Consider the following 15,014-nt stretch of genomic DNA (forward strand, 5'->3'; position numbering starts at 1 on the left):
TTGGGGGGGTGTGGGGTGAGGGTAATGGGTTTAGGGGGTGTGGGGATGCTGAGTGAGGGTGAGATTGGGTGTGGGTTGTGGGTAATGTGTTGGGGGTGTGTGATTGGGGTGTGGGGTGTGGGTGCTGGGTGAGAGGTGAGATTGGGTGTGGGATGTGGTTGGTGTGTGGGTAATGGGTTGGGGGTGTGATTGGGTGTGGGGTGTGGGTAATGGGTTGAGGGGGTGTGGGCATGCTGAGTAGGGGTGAGATTGGGTGTGGGGTGTGTGTGGTGTGGGTGCGGGGTGTGATTGGGTGTGGGTGCTGGGTGAGAGGTGAGATTGGGTGTGGGATGTGGTTGGTGTGTGGGTAATGGGTTGGGGGTGTGATTGGGTGTGGGTTGGGGGTGTGGGGTTTAGGTGGTTTGGGAATGCTCGGTGACATGTAGCTCCGCCCAGAGCTGAGTAGACTTCTTTGAGTAAAGATGATTGGTTATTGTGCGCATGCGGCCCCGCCCCCTGGATGATGTTGATTGGTTGAGTGTGAGGGCTATTGGTTTGAGTGACACTGGATCCCCTGCAGCAGCTGGAACTGGAGTTGACGATGCGCCGTGCGATTGTGGCGTTGCTCATGAGCTGTTTGTCAGGTATTCAACAAAACCGGGGGCAGAGCTCGGCTTATTCTCCTCAACCTCCTCCCCCTACTGTCCCTGAAACCATTCCTCCTCATCTATCTCACTCAGCTTCACCATCTCCGGAATGATGCGTCTCTCCGCCGCTGTATCCCATCCCGATATCAGTCACGATGGCCCGAGTGGTCTGCCTCTGATTCGGTTTTGGTGGGGAATCTAAATCGCTGAGGCGAAGTGGAGTAAGAGGTGTTTGGTGTAAATGAGGGATATTCCGATTTAGGACATTCTTTGATCCGTACTTTCGATATACCTCTCTGGGATGTTCGCTAGGCTGATTTAAGGGCTTCGTCAAATTTTTCCATCAAAAATTGGATTGGATAAGTCCCACACACATCCTTTTACCATTTCGGTGCTGCCTTTCCTTAATTCAGTCAAGAGTCGCCAAGTACCTGTTTCATTGGTTTCCTCCTGGTAATGGACCGTCGCACCTTCCCCGCCCCCCCAGCTCTGATACTAGACAGTCGCCTGCAGTTATTAGCCCTCAGTTCACTCCTTGACTCAGTAAGACGCATTTGTCCCTCTTTTATCATCTGGCACCTTCCCCTTTTAGACTGTCCTCCTGTCGTCTCTGCCAGGACTTCTTTGAAACTGGAGTTGGAAGACATCAGGGCCAGGTGACCAAACTACTCCTTCCAGCATCTCCTACCTCTAAATTTTCCACATTATCCATTGCCTCCATTTCGATCAATAGTTTGTCACTTTCCTCTTTAGGAATCCAAATAAAGAACTTGCTAAATATTCTCAGAATTCTGGAGAAATACAACAGATCTGGAATCATCTGTGCAGAGAGAGGGAGAGCTTAATATTTCAAGTCCAGTTTTTCAGAGTACAGCAGTTCTTCATTTCTGGAGAAAAGTCACACCAGACTCAAAATGTTAACTCTTGTTTTTCCCCTCCTCACACACGTAGCGCCAGACCTGCTGAGTTTCTCCCAACATTTCCCTTGTCTGTTTCAGATTTCCAGCATCCATTGTATTTTGCGCTCACTAACTAATCTAACCATTTCCTACCTTTTAAAGCGTGTATCACCTTCTTCGTCCTTAAAACGACCAAGTCATAGGGTTCAGGTGAGAGGAGAAAAATTTAAAAGGGACCTAAGGGGCAACTTGCTCCTGAGAGGATGGTGCATGAATGGAATGAGCTGCCAGAGGAAGTGGTGGAGACTGGTCCAATTACAACATTTAAAAGGTATCTTGGATGGGTATATAAATAGGAAGGGTTTACAGGGATATGGGCCAAATGCTAGCAAATGGGACTAGATTTGTTCAGGATATCTGGGCAGCCTGGATACATTTGGGCTGAAGGGTCTGCTTTTATGCTGTTCAGCTCTGACTCTATAACGCCACTTCTTACTACTTGCTGATAGAAGATTGAGTTCCTTTATCCCACTGTTCAGATATGCTATAGCACTCCCCTAGGGCAGGTGATATTTGAATGCAGCCTTTCTGGTCCTGGAGTAGTAATACCACCACTCCATCATAAGATCCCCTGTTGAGTTCACTTATGTGTTGTCTGCCTTTCTATTCTCATTCTTTTTTACTTTGCTGTTCACTAGCTGTCTCAGCCAGCTAGATTTGACCTGTTTTTCCCCTGAAGAATTCACATAAATGCATCATAAACCCTCCTTTTTTATTTCATCATAATCTGCATCACCCTCATCACCTAAGGTCTGGTTTCAGCTTCTTTGCCTTTTTCCTTTGCTGTAGTGTACCCACTTCTTCCTGTAGCATTTCTTTCCTAAATGTCACCTATTTTTCCAGTGCAGGTTTTCCTGTCAATCTATGGTTCCATTTAATTCTGGCTGGATTTCCATCTCATCATACTACAATGAGACCTCTTACAATCTAAACCAGAGCTTCTTCATTGTATCATAAAGCTTAGTAGTGGAAAAGAACAAGAAACAGAGGTCACCCGCCCAAAGCATCCTACAGATACAAAAACAAAGTTGCTGGAAAAGCTCACCAAGTCTGGCAGCATCTGTGGAGGAGAAAACAGAGTTAACATTTCAGGTCCAGTGACCCTTCCTCAGAACTGATGGTAGCTGGGAAAACGTCAGTTTATATGCAGCAAATAGGAAGGTGGGTGGGGTAGGGAGTAAACGATAAGATAGAGCCCAAAGAGAGAGAAAGGCAATTGGACAGACAAAGGAGTTGCTGACGATCAGGCTGGGAGGGTTAGTGATTAACAACAGGGGGTGTGTAGTGAGAGGAGATAATGGGAACTGCAGATGCTGGAGAATCCGAGATAACAAAGTGTGAAGCTGGATGAACACAGCAGGCCAAGCAGCATCTCAGGAGCACCAAAGCTGACGTTTCGGGCCTAGATCCTTCATCAGAAAAGGGGCATGGGGAGAGGATTCTGAAATAAATAGGGAGAGAGGGGGAGGCGGAGTGAAGATGGATAGAGGAGAAGATAGGTGGAGAGGAGAGTATGGTTGGGGAGGTATGGAGGGGATAGGTCAGTCTGGGGAGGATGGGCAGGTCAAGGGGGTGGGATGAGGTTAGGAGGTAGGAAATGGAGGTGTGGCTTGAGGTGGGAGAAGGGGATAGGTGAGAGGAAGAACAGGTTAGGGAGGTGGGGACGAGCTGGGCTGGTTTTGGGATGCAGTGGGGGAAGGAGAGATTTTGAAACTGGTGAAATCCATATTGATACCATCGGGCTGCAGGGTTCTCATGCGGAATATGAGTTGCTGTTCCTGCTACCTATCAGTGGCATCATTGTGGCACTGCAGGAGGCCCAGGATGAACATGTCGTCTCAGGAATGGGAGGGGGAGTTGAAATGGTTCGCGACTGGGAGGTGCAATTGTTCATTGCAAACCGGCGGAGGTGTTCTGCAAAGCGGTCCCCAAGCCTCTGCTTGGTTTCCCCAATGTAGAGGAAGCCACACTGGGTACAGCGGATGCAGTATACCACATTGGCAGATGTGCAGGTGAACATCTGCTTGATGTGGAAAATCATCTTGGGGCCTGGGATGGGGTTGAGGGGGGTGGAGATGTAGAGGCAAGTGTAGCACTTCCTGCGGTTGCAGGGGGAAGTGTTGGGTGTGGTAGGGTAGGAGGGGAGTGTGGAACGGACGAGGGAGTAGCGGAGAAAGTGGTCTCTCCGGAAGGCATTGTGTAATGTTTTGGGTCCAGTAACTTTAGGACAAAGATCACTGGACCTGAAACATTAACTCTGCTTTCCCTCCACAGATGTTGCCAGACCAGCTGAGTTTTTTTTTCAGGACTTTCTGTTTTAGTTCCTGATTTCTAGCGTATACAGTTCTTTGTTTTATTTAGAATTGTTAGCACTGATGATTTCTCTAACTTGATTTGGAGTTTATTAAACTGGGTAATGGTGCCAAAAAGCATACTAGTTCTTTTATTTTCTTTGTAATTCAAACTCAGTAGTTCTGACAGCATCTGTGCAGGGAGAAACAGAGTTAATATTTCCAGTTCAGTGGCCCTTCACAGCCAGATCTGCTGAGTTTCTCCAGCACTTCCTGATTGTATTTCAGATCTTTAGTAACTACAGTACTTTGCTTTTATTCTTCTGCCTTATTCATTTGTCTTAGCTTGTTTGGGTAAATAATGGTTTTAGACCTATTTAACTACATAAAAATATTATTACTACAGGACAAAATGAATAAAGCTAACTTCATTTCTGAATTGGTTAGACTTGAAGGAGTTCATGTGTATCACAAAAACAAAACCCACTGTCTGATAAACAAATATAATAATCACAATCAAAAATGTTGTGCTTATGGATAAGTAAGTAACTGAACTGTTTTTTTTCTCTAGTGATGAAAGCCAAGCCTTCAAATGTTCCCACATTTCCAGATATTTACCATATTTCAGGTATGGTCTGGGCTCTTTTAAAGTAAGTTCTTTGAAAAGAGAGCCAGAATTTATTTGAACAAACGTTGGCTACATCAGTCTACAACCTTTTACCAAAAGCTTTTGCAGATGAGAAAGAAAAAATCGCGAAGAAGTGTTTGTATAAAGAAAAGCAGAGTAATCATTACGGTCTTTTCTGTATTGACCTCTCTTACCACAGTATGATTCATTGTGTTTGATGGGAGCCCTGCTTTACACTGTAAAATGCGATTCTGGATTTTTCTCTGAAACATTTCAGGTGAAGTTAGTTAAAGTTTTCATGTGACAACGGTGCTTTTGTTGCATTTCCATTCAAATGACCTTACTCCTTTGTTTGAAGAAGTTAGACGGAATTGTTTTTCTGTTTATCTGTGCACTATCAATTCTATGGAGATCCCTGTGGAATTGATAGTGCCATGCAGATGTAAGCAGACTGGTTGGTTGAGATGTTGATGATTGATAGAAGTAGAGGTGGAAATGTCGGTGCTGTATTGGAATATGATTCTGTTGTTGCATAACATTGTGGTTTTCTGAATAACCCACCTGTTTGTAGTTTCTCCCTTTTAAAAAACTACTGTGCACCTGTCTGTGGTGAAATAACGGACTGGTGTTAGCCTGAACTGACCCTGTCAACAGAACCTGTTGACAGTCTGCAGGAGAACCTACTTGCAATTAAAATCAAACCTTTACTTGTAAGAGTTATATGAACCTTGTAAGGTATTTGTGTGTCTGCAGAACAAAAGGAGAGAGTATCAGTGATAACGGGAACTGCAGATGCTGGAGAATCCAAGATAACAAAGTGTGGAGCTGGATGAACACAGCAGGCCAAGCAGCATCTCAGGAGCACAAAAGCTGACGTTTCGGGCCGAGACCCTTCATCAGAGAGCTTTGTTATACTTTGTTACAAAAGGAGAGAGTATCTGTTTTAGAGATAGTAGGAACTGCTGATGCTGGAGAATCTGAGATGACAAGGTGTGGAGCTGGATGAACACTTCAGGCCAAGCAGCATCAGAGGGAGCACAAAAGCTGACATTTTGGGTCTGGACCCTTCTTCAGAAAATGCTCCTCTGATGCTGCTTGGCCTGCTGTGTTCATCCAGCTCTACACCTCGTTATATCAGAGTATCTGTTTTCTTGGGTTACCTTAGTGATCCAAACTTCTTATTCGCTCATGAGATGTGGGTGTCACTGGCTAGACCAGCATTTATTGCTCATCCCTAGTTTCCCCCTTGAAAGGTGGTGGTGAGCTGTCTTCTTGAACCCCTGAAGTCCGCATGCTTTAGGTAGATCTACAGTGCGCTCCTGGAGGGTTATCCAGCATTTTGACCCAGCGACAGTGAAGGAATGGTGATGTATTTCAAAGTCCCAGGGAATAGGGGGACACAGAAGGGGGCCATTTACTTCTCCCTGGACCAGGAGTGGAGGGCACAACACCAGACCCTGCCAGCTTGGTCCATAGTTACTGCCTGGGTCAGTATGGTCCCAGCCATCAGGAGAAATGTCCAGAAGTGTCTGCACTGCCAGGGCTTAGTGCTACGGTCTTTCCAATACCTCACATTCAATCTCTCTCTGTTACTGCACCCACCTCCCACCAATTCTTATGGTCTACCACTTTCACTATTGTTTTCAATATCTCCCTTTACTCATTCTCACCCACCCCAACCATGCACACATTTAACCTTACATGGCCTGTGCACTGCCTACTCACTTACACAGGAAACCTCACCACAGGAAGGTGGGTAGTTCGAGACCACCCAGAGATGAAGTGTTCATTCATGGACAGCACGGTGGCTCAGTGGTTAGCACTGCTGCCTCACAGCACCAGGGACCCTGGTTTGATTCCATGCTTAAGTGACTGTGCAAACTCCACACAGACATTCTCCCTGTGTCTGCATGTGATTCCTTTGGGTACTCCAGTTTCCTGCACAGTCCAAAGATATGCAGGGTAGGTGAATAGGTATGCTAAATTGCTCATAGTGTTCAGGGATGTGCAGATTAGGTGGGTTATAGGGGGATGGATCTAGGTGGGATGTGCTTAGGGTTGGTGTGAACCTGTTGGGCCAAACAGCCTGCTTCCACACTGTAGGCATTCTATGGTGATTTCTATGAAGCCTGGTCCATTTTGTGAGCTGGGTGCCAGTCCCTGCAGCACAAGAGTGCTGATACCACCATTCCAGTGAGAAACCCGTCTGCTCCAAAATGCAGCCCTGAACAGTAGGGATACCTTTTAAGTGGACCATGTGGAGATGTTCCATGATGGTATAGAGAGGGACTAGCATGTGTTCGATGTCAGAGTCCGTGGGCACATGCATCTGCTGCCCTAGAGCATGCCCTGAGACATTGGTACTGGGTGTCTAAGGTGTAAGTCTGGAGGAGAGGTAGTGAGCTGGAGTCGTCAGGTACCTACTCTCATTTTCATATAGGGAATTCTCAGCTTCTAGTTTCGACCTGGTTTGTGGTACAATAGGAAGCTGCATATTAATGAGATGAGCTTCAGAGTTAATCAGTGTGTGAGAACAAACAATAATCCTCCTCAGCAGTCTTTTCGTGATTCCCTGGCATGAATCTCATCACAATGTCAAGAACTCTGGTTGGAAAATGCGCCTTGTTGCTCCCGAGGTCATGAAAGGCCTCACCTGAATTCTCGTGATTCTCCCAGATTCCTCCACGTGGCCCACACTGTTCAGGGCTGAGGCACATTCTACCCGTCTTGTTTAATTCCATCTTAGCACCTTTAGATTTCAAGAGCAGTGCCTGCAAGAAATGCAAAATAAATACACTGCTTTGAATGCAACAATTTATAAGTTTATAATGTTGTTAACCAACTCTTTAGGGTAAAATAGAGTAACAGTCATGTGATCTGTTATGAGTTCTGCAACAGGCCAAGTGGCCTGGTTATCACAGGGATGGGGGACTTGGTCAAAAACTTAAGAGCAGGTTGCAAAATGATTGCACCTGAGAGAAGCAGCTGGCTGGATTCTCTGTCTCAGGGACTGTGGGCCAGAATGAGAGAAAGGGGAGTACACAAGCAAAGCTGGAGCTGGTGGGTCGAGAAGGGACAGTACTGCCTTTCTGTGAACTACCAGGCAGAATGAGGAAGGGAAGATGGTCCGTGTTTGAAGATATGCATCTCATGGCAACATAAAGACTCCAGAGGATTTGTTTTGGTGTGACAAGGATTCAACAGAGCAAAAACAAAGTTGCTGGAGAAGCTGAGCAAGTCTGGCAGCATCTGTGAAGGAAAAAGCAGAGTTAATGTTTCTGGTCGGGTGACCCTTCCTGGGTTCTTTCGGTTTTTATTCAACAGAGAGAGTTGTGCTGGTAGTCAGTTTGGAAACTCTGGAAACTTGATAAAACATGTTTTGATGGTCCCAAGCCATTTTTCCATCCCCACCCTTGTCTGCCTTCCAGAGAGACCACACTCTCCGCGACTCCCTTGTCCGCTCCACACTGCCCTCCAACCCCACCACACCTGGCACCTTCCCCTGCAACTGCTGGAAGTGCTACACTTGCCCCCACACATCCTTCCTCACCCCTATCCTAGGCCCCAAGATGATTTTCCATATCAAGCAGATGTTCACCTGCACATCTGCCAATGTGGTATATTATATCCATTGCAGCAGGTGTAGCTTCCTCTACATTGGGGAAACCAAGCGGAGGCTTGGGGACCGCTTTGCAGAACACCTTCGCTCGGTTCGCAGAAAACAACTGCACATCCCAGTCGCGAACCATTTCAACTCCCCCTCCCATTCCTCAGACGACATGCCCATCATGGGCCTCCTGCAGTGCCACAAGGATGCCACCCGAAGGTTGCAAGAACAGCAACTCATATTCCGCTTGGAAACCCTGCAGCCCAATCGTATCAAGGTGGACTTCACAAGCTTCAAAATCTCCCCTTCCCCCAGTGCATCCCAAAACCAGCCCAGTTCTTCCCTTCCCCCCACTGCACCCAAAACCAGCCCAGCCTGTCTCCGCTTCCCTAACCTGTTCTTCCTCTCACCCATCCCTTCCTCCCACCTCAAGCCGCACGTCCATTTCCTACCTACCACCTCATCCCGCCTCCTTGACCTGTCCGTCTTCCCTGGACTGACCTATCCCCTCCCTACCTTCCCACCTATACTCTCCTCTCTACCTATCTTCTCCTCTATCCATCTTCGGTCCGCCTCCCCCTCGCTCCCTATTTATTTCAGAACCCTCTCCCCATCCCCCTCTCTGATGAAGGGTCTAGGCCCTAAACGTCAGCTTTTGTGCTCCTGAGATGGTGCTTGGCCTGCTGTGTTCGTCCAGCTCCACACTTTGTTATCTTGGATTCTACAGCATCTGCAGTTCCCATTATCTCATGTTTCATCATTGTTAATTTTAGTTGTTTTATCATGTCAAAAGTCTTAAAACATGAAACCTCACCATAAGGTTCCTTTAAATCAGTCACTGGAAATTCAAATCACTTGTTTTAGAAGGAAATGGGAGGATTTGATAGAAACATAGAAATCCTGATGGGGCTAGACAAGCTCGATACAGGAGGAATGTTCCCAGTGTTGAGGAAGTCCAGGACTAGGGGTCACAGTCTAAGAATGAGGGGTAAGCCAGTCAGGACTGAGATGAGGAAGAATTTCTTCACTCAGAGAGTTGTGAACTTGTGGAATTCTCTCCCACAGAAAGTTGTTAAAGCCAGTTTGTTAGATGTTTTCAAAAGGGAGCTGGATGTGGCCATTGCAGCTAAAAGGATCAAGAGGTGTGGAGAGAGAACAGGAGTGTGATACTGAGATTGCATGAACAGCCTTGAATGAGTACTGCATGCTCGAAGGGCTGAATGGCCTACTGCTGCACCTATTTTCTGTGTTTAAAAGTATCGACCTGCAGGGATCATAACAACAGTTCTAGTGCGTTCTGATTACCCTGCTTTAATGAGACACACAGACTTAGAAAAACTGCTGAGTTTAAAATGTTTAGCTTTTTAAAAAAAAATCCAAGCTAATGTGTAACCTTTACCACTTTGGTGAGCGCATGACCTTTCAACAAAGAAATGTGATATTGCATTTGGGGAAGTGAGAATTATGTTGCATATTTGTCTTGTGATTTTTTTTCGTTTGTGAGATGATTTGTACTTCTTGCTAAAAGTTTGATCTGCCTTTGATTTGTTCAGCTACCAAGAATTAGTCAGATTGAAAATTGCTGTCAACTAATTAACCAATTTATCTTCAAGAGTATGGGGACTTGTGACAATTTTTTTTTTAAAGGTATTTGTGTATATAACAGAAATCTATATAATAGAATTTATTTATTTTTAAGCCCAATTCATATACCTTGTTTTCAACTACAGTTTTTATTAGAAAAGAAACCTCCAAATACTTGACATGAGTTTGATCAAACAGATAGTTAGCTGAGCTTGAACACGTTACCAGAATCTTGGTTAAAAACTTAAATGTTAAGAAGTGCCCCACACAAGAATAGAGATGTAAGTAGTTTGAAAGATGGAGGAAGTACAGAGTTTATGGCCTAGACAGCTGAAGGCACAGATACTAAGAAACAAACTAATGGCAAAGGGTGTGGCAGATTGCAAATACAATGATAATGTAAGAAGGACAACGTGCAATCTTTCTTGGTATTATTTTAATTAAATATGGGGAGGCTTGTGAATAATTTGGGGCGGCACAGTGGATAAAACTGCTGCCTCACGGTGCCAGGGACCCAGGTTCGATTCCAGCCTCGGGCAACTGTCTGTGAGGAGTTTGCGCATTGTCCCAGGTGTCTGCGTGCGTTTCCTCCGGGTGCTCCAGTTTCCTCCCACAGTCCAGAGATGTGCTGGTTAGGTGGATTGGCCATGCTAAATTGCCCATAGTTTTCAGGGAGGTGTAGATTAGGTGGGTTATAGGGGAATGAGTCTGGGTGGGATGCTCTGAGGTTTGGTGTGGACTTGTTGGGCCAAAGGGCCTGTTCCCACACTGTTAGGATTCTGTGATTCTATATCGAATTAAAATATGCCCAGATATTACGAGAGATGCAACTGTGTAACTTCTTATCTACAATTTGTGTAAAGTACATGAAATTGAAATTTATCTTCTGATTGTTGACTAGAATAAATAATGAACCATTGAAAATGCAAAGATGTTACTTGTTTTGCTAATGAAACTGATACGTGACTTGCACCTCATTGGTCACAGAGCAGTACAGCACGGACACAGACCCTTCAATTCAGCTCGTACATGCTGACCAGATATCCTAAATAAATCTAGTCCCATTTTCCGGCATTTGGCCCATATCCCTGCAAACCCTTTCCCATTCATGTGCCCATCTAGCTGCCTTTTAAATGTTGTAATTGTACCGGCCTCCAGCACTTCGTCTGGCAGCTCATTCCATACAAGCACCACCCTCTGTGGGGAAATAGTCGCTCTTCAGGCCCCTTTTAAATTATTCCCCCTCACCTTAACCCTATGTCTTCTAATTTTGGACTCCCCCACCCTGGGGAATAGACTTTGTCTATTTACCCTATCAATATCCCTCATGATTTTATAAAGCTCTACAAGGTCACCTCTTAGTCTCTGCTTCTGGGAAAATATCCCCAGCCTTTTCAGCCTCACCCTATAGCTCAAACCTTCCAATGCTGGCAACATCCTGCAAATCTTTTCTGAATGCTTTCAAGTTTCACAATCTCCTTCCCAGAGCAGGAAACCAGAATTGTATGCAATATTCCAAAAGTGGCCTGTACAGCTGCAACATGACCTGAGAACTCCTACTCTCAATGCACTGACCAATAAAGGCAAGCATACCAAATACCTCCTTCACTATCCTGTCTACCTGCAACTCCACTTTCAAGGAACTATGAACCTGGACTCCAAAGTCTCTTTGCTCAGGAACACTCCCCAGGGCCTTACCATCAATCGTATAAGTCTTGCCCTGATTTGCCTTTCCAAAATGCAGCACCTCACATTTATCTAAATTAAACTTCATTTGCCATTCCTTGGCCCATTGGCCAAGCAGATCAAGATCCCGTTGTACTCTGAGGTAACCTTTGCTGTCCAGAATGCCTCCAATCTTGGTGTCATCTGCAAACTTACCAACCATACCTGCTATGTTCACATCCTGATCATTTATATAAATGACAAAAAGCAGTGTCCCTAACGCCAAACTTTGTGGTACACTTCTGGTCACAGGTCCAGTATGAAAAGCAGCCCTCCACCACCGTCCTCTGCCTTCTTCCTTCAAGGTAGTTTTGTATCCAAATAGCTTGTTCTCCCAGTATTCCACGTGATCTAACCTTGCTAACCAGCCTACCATGAGGAACCTTGTTGAACCCCTTACTGAAGTCCATATAGATCACATCTACCGCGCTGCCTTCCTCAATCCTTTTCGCTACTTCTTCAAAAACTGAATTAAGTTAGTGAGACAAAATTTTCCACTCATCAAGCCATGCTGACTGTCCCTAATCAGCCCAGCGTCTGGCTCGCCAGTCTACAGTTCCCTGGCTTTTCCTTACCACCTTTCTTAAATTGTGGCATCCATATTTGCCAACTTCCAGCCTTCCGACACATTACCACTGGCCATCGATGATATAAATATTTAAGCAAGGGGCCCGGCAATCACTGACCTTGCTTCCCACAGAGTTCTAGCATGCACCTGATTGGGTCCCAGGGATGTACCTCTTTTATGCATTTTAACCAGTCCAGCACCACCTCTACTGTAATATGGATGTTTTTCACAATGTCACTATTTATTTCCTCACATTCTATATCTTCCATATCCTTTGCCACTGTAAACATGATGCAAAATACTCATTTACTGTCTTCCCCATCTCCTGCAGGTCAAAATTACTTCTTTAATGATTTTGTTGACAGGGACTATTTCTTTGCCATATGCTGAGGTTGAAGAACCATTTGAAGCTTGGTACAACTTCCTTGGGCAAGTCAGCCGCATTGACTACTATGACGGTATCGTAAATGTTATTGTGAATTACTCTTTCTCTTCAGTATTAGAAATGTCGTAATGACGGGAATACACTTGATTCATCTCTGAATTTAACCTAAACAATCAATTCAGGCTAAATTTAGACTTGGCGTGAACTTGATGCAAGGCAATATTGGGATAGTTTTAGGCTCAGTTCATCTTCTTGTCTTCTGGCTTAATGAAAGCAGAGATAGTAAGAACATAGAAAGTTGGAGTTGGAGAAGAATATATTCCCTTGAGCCTAATCTACTATTCAATTCAATACAGCAGATATTCTGTGAATTCCACTTTCACTCACACTGCACACATCATTTGTCTCTGAACTTCCAAAAATCTACCCCTGCCTTAAGTATGTTCAGTGATGAAGAAAGTTCCAAAGGTACACAGCCTAGAAGAAGTTTCTTCTCACTCGATCCTGGATGATTGGCCCCTTATCCTGCGACTGTGTCCCACAGTGTTCCAGATTCCCAGCTGGGTATTGGTCTTTTCAAGCCCTATCAGAATCTTGTACATTTCAAAGAGGTCATCTCTCTTCTAAACTCCAGAAGGAGGGGGCCCAATTTATTCAGCTGAAAAATTAATCAGCTTGTACTTTGAGTTGAACAGCCTGGATTTGAGACAGTGACAGTGACAGTTTGTAGGAAATAAGCATGTTTTATAATGGATAATTTTGTAGCTTGTTTAAAAAAAAACAAAATGACCATTCAGCCTTCATCAGTAATATAGTATCTTTAGAGCTAAGCTAGTCATGGACCTGAGAATGATCTATTCAAGAGAATTGGTGCCATTTTGTTTATGTTTTAATATAGAAATCTTGTACTCATTTCATTTAATAAACGTGTCTGCTCATTTGACAGGCCAGGTTATAACTCTACAGCATGAATTTGAAAAGCCAGCTGGAATTAGTTACAAAATTTCTCCAACAACTACAGAAACTGAGATAAATGTTATCAAATGCTTTCAACTAAATGGGACCGTTTATAATCCTATCTTTGCACAGTCGGTTATTCCAGATTTGGAAAGTTTTCAGGTGAGGATGTGCATTATTGGAAGGAAAAGGACTGAAATGCGAATGACACTAAACAGAATGGCAGCATGTCAAGTTAAGAAGTTGCTGCACATTTTAGCAATGCGTTCATTTCATCAAAGCTGAAATGTTCAGGTGCTCCTTTCCCTTTCTGGCATTAGAATAAAGTTTTTAACCTCTCAAGTCTGTTTGATATCTGAAGCAAAAGCCGTTTATTTACGAAAAGGAGGGATTACTAACTATTAATGAGCCAGGCGCCACCTTCATCATTCACTCTCTTGACCACTGACGCACACAGCAGCAACAGGAAGGAACAGTGGTAGTGTCCCTACCTCTGAGCCAGGAGGCCTGGTTTCAAGTGCCGCCTGCTCCAGAAGTGTGTAATAACATCCCTGAGAAGGTTGATTAGAAAATATCTATCCCATCTACAAGAATCTTCTGATTACGCCTTTGAAACCTTCGACCTCTGCACTCTAGAATCCAATGATGACCTTGAATCCATTGCCAATTATTGGACAAACCCATCCGGTTCACTAATGTCCTTTCGGGAAGGAAACGTGCCATCCTTACCAAGTCTGGCTGACATGTGACTCTAGAGCCACAGCGATGTGCTTGACTCTTAACTGCCCTCTGGGCAATTACAGATGGGCAATAAATGCTGGCTTGGATAGTGATGCCCTCATATCATGAACGAATAGTAATAAAAAAAAACCTAGAGGAACAAGGGCAGCAGATTTGTGAGAACACCACTACATTCACAATCCCCTCCAATTCACACAACATTCTGACCTATGTTTTTGCTCTTTCATTGTCACTGGGTTGAAATCCTGGCAATAGCTCTGTGGATGACCCTCTGTCACACAGACTGCAGTGGCAAAAAGCTGCAGCTCACCACCAGTTAGTGACGGGCAGTAAATGCTGCCGAGTACCATGAATGAATGCAATTTTAAAAGATGCTATAATTAAATTAAAGTAATGTGGTATCTTTTTGATAACTGTGTTCTTATATATATTTACTTATTTAGTTCTTAAAAGAAGAAAATTACAAAGGACTTCATTGCACTGTGTGGCAAAATGTCACGGTGGTGGATAAAAGGAAGAATACTTACACCATGTGGGTTTCCAGTTCTACGGAAGGCCCCATTCCTGTCCATTATGAAATGAAGGGATACAACACTTTGCTTGGCGGGCACTATGACAAATATGAAATAGATTACAATAAATTGAAGAATGATGTGGACTCAAATGTCTTCAAACTTCCTGAAGGTAACACATTCAATAGACAGATGCTGCAGCCTTGTGGAGCACCAGCATTTTATGTGGTTATAATTTACCTTAATTCACTTGTTTCAAAAGTAAGTCTTGAGAACTTTAAAGGAATGTGCTTGGGAATAGTGAGTTGATCAGCTTCAAAAACTTGGATTAAACTGCTCAAGTATTCCCGATATTCCTGGGGTTTTCTCCTCATGTTTAAGAGCTGATCCAAGGTGTTGATTATGTTAATTTACAACAGCACCCTACTTTC

The 15,014-nt window shown here is 44.4% G+C and overlaps 1 protein-coding gene across 3 annotated transcripts in view; it reads left to right on the forward strand.

The window, feature by feature from the left end:
- The first annotated feature begins 511 nt into the window (after nt 1–511).
- The window catches only part of LOC125465068 (digestive cysteine proteinase 2-like), a 35,306-nt gene continuing 20,803 nt past the window's right edge, over nt 512–15,014 (forward strand). For 2 of the 3 annotated variants that reach the window (XM_048558152.1, XM_048558153.1), the window contains exons 1-5: nt 512–623; nt 4,448–4,504; nt 12,354–12,446; nt 13,320–13,492; nt 14,515–14,755. In XM_048558152.1, the coding sequence (XP_048414109.1) occupies nt 581–623; nt 4,448–4,504; nt 12,354–12,446; nt 13,320–13,492; nt 14,515–14,755 (607 nt within the window). In that variant the 5' untranslated portion in view covers nt 512–580. The remainder of the gene's footprint in view (nt 624–4,447; nt 4,505–12,353; nt 12,447–13,319; nt 13,493–14,514; nt 14,756–15,014) is intronic. The other variant, XM_048558154.1, reaches the window with a different exon arrangement.

This window comes from Stegostoma tigrinum, chromosome 24 (assembly GCF_030684315.1).
Source record: "Stegostoma tigrinum isolate sSteTig4 chromosome 24, sSteTig4.hap1, whole genome shotgun sequence".
In the NCBI taxonomy this organism is placed as follows: Eukaryota; Metazoa; Chordata; class Chondrichthyes; order Orectolobiformes; family Stegostomatidae; genus Stegostoma; species Stegostoma tigrinum.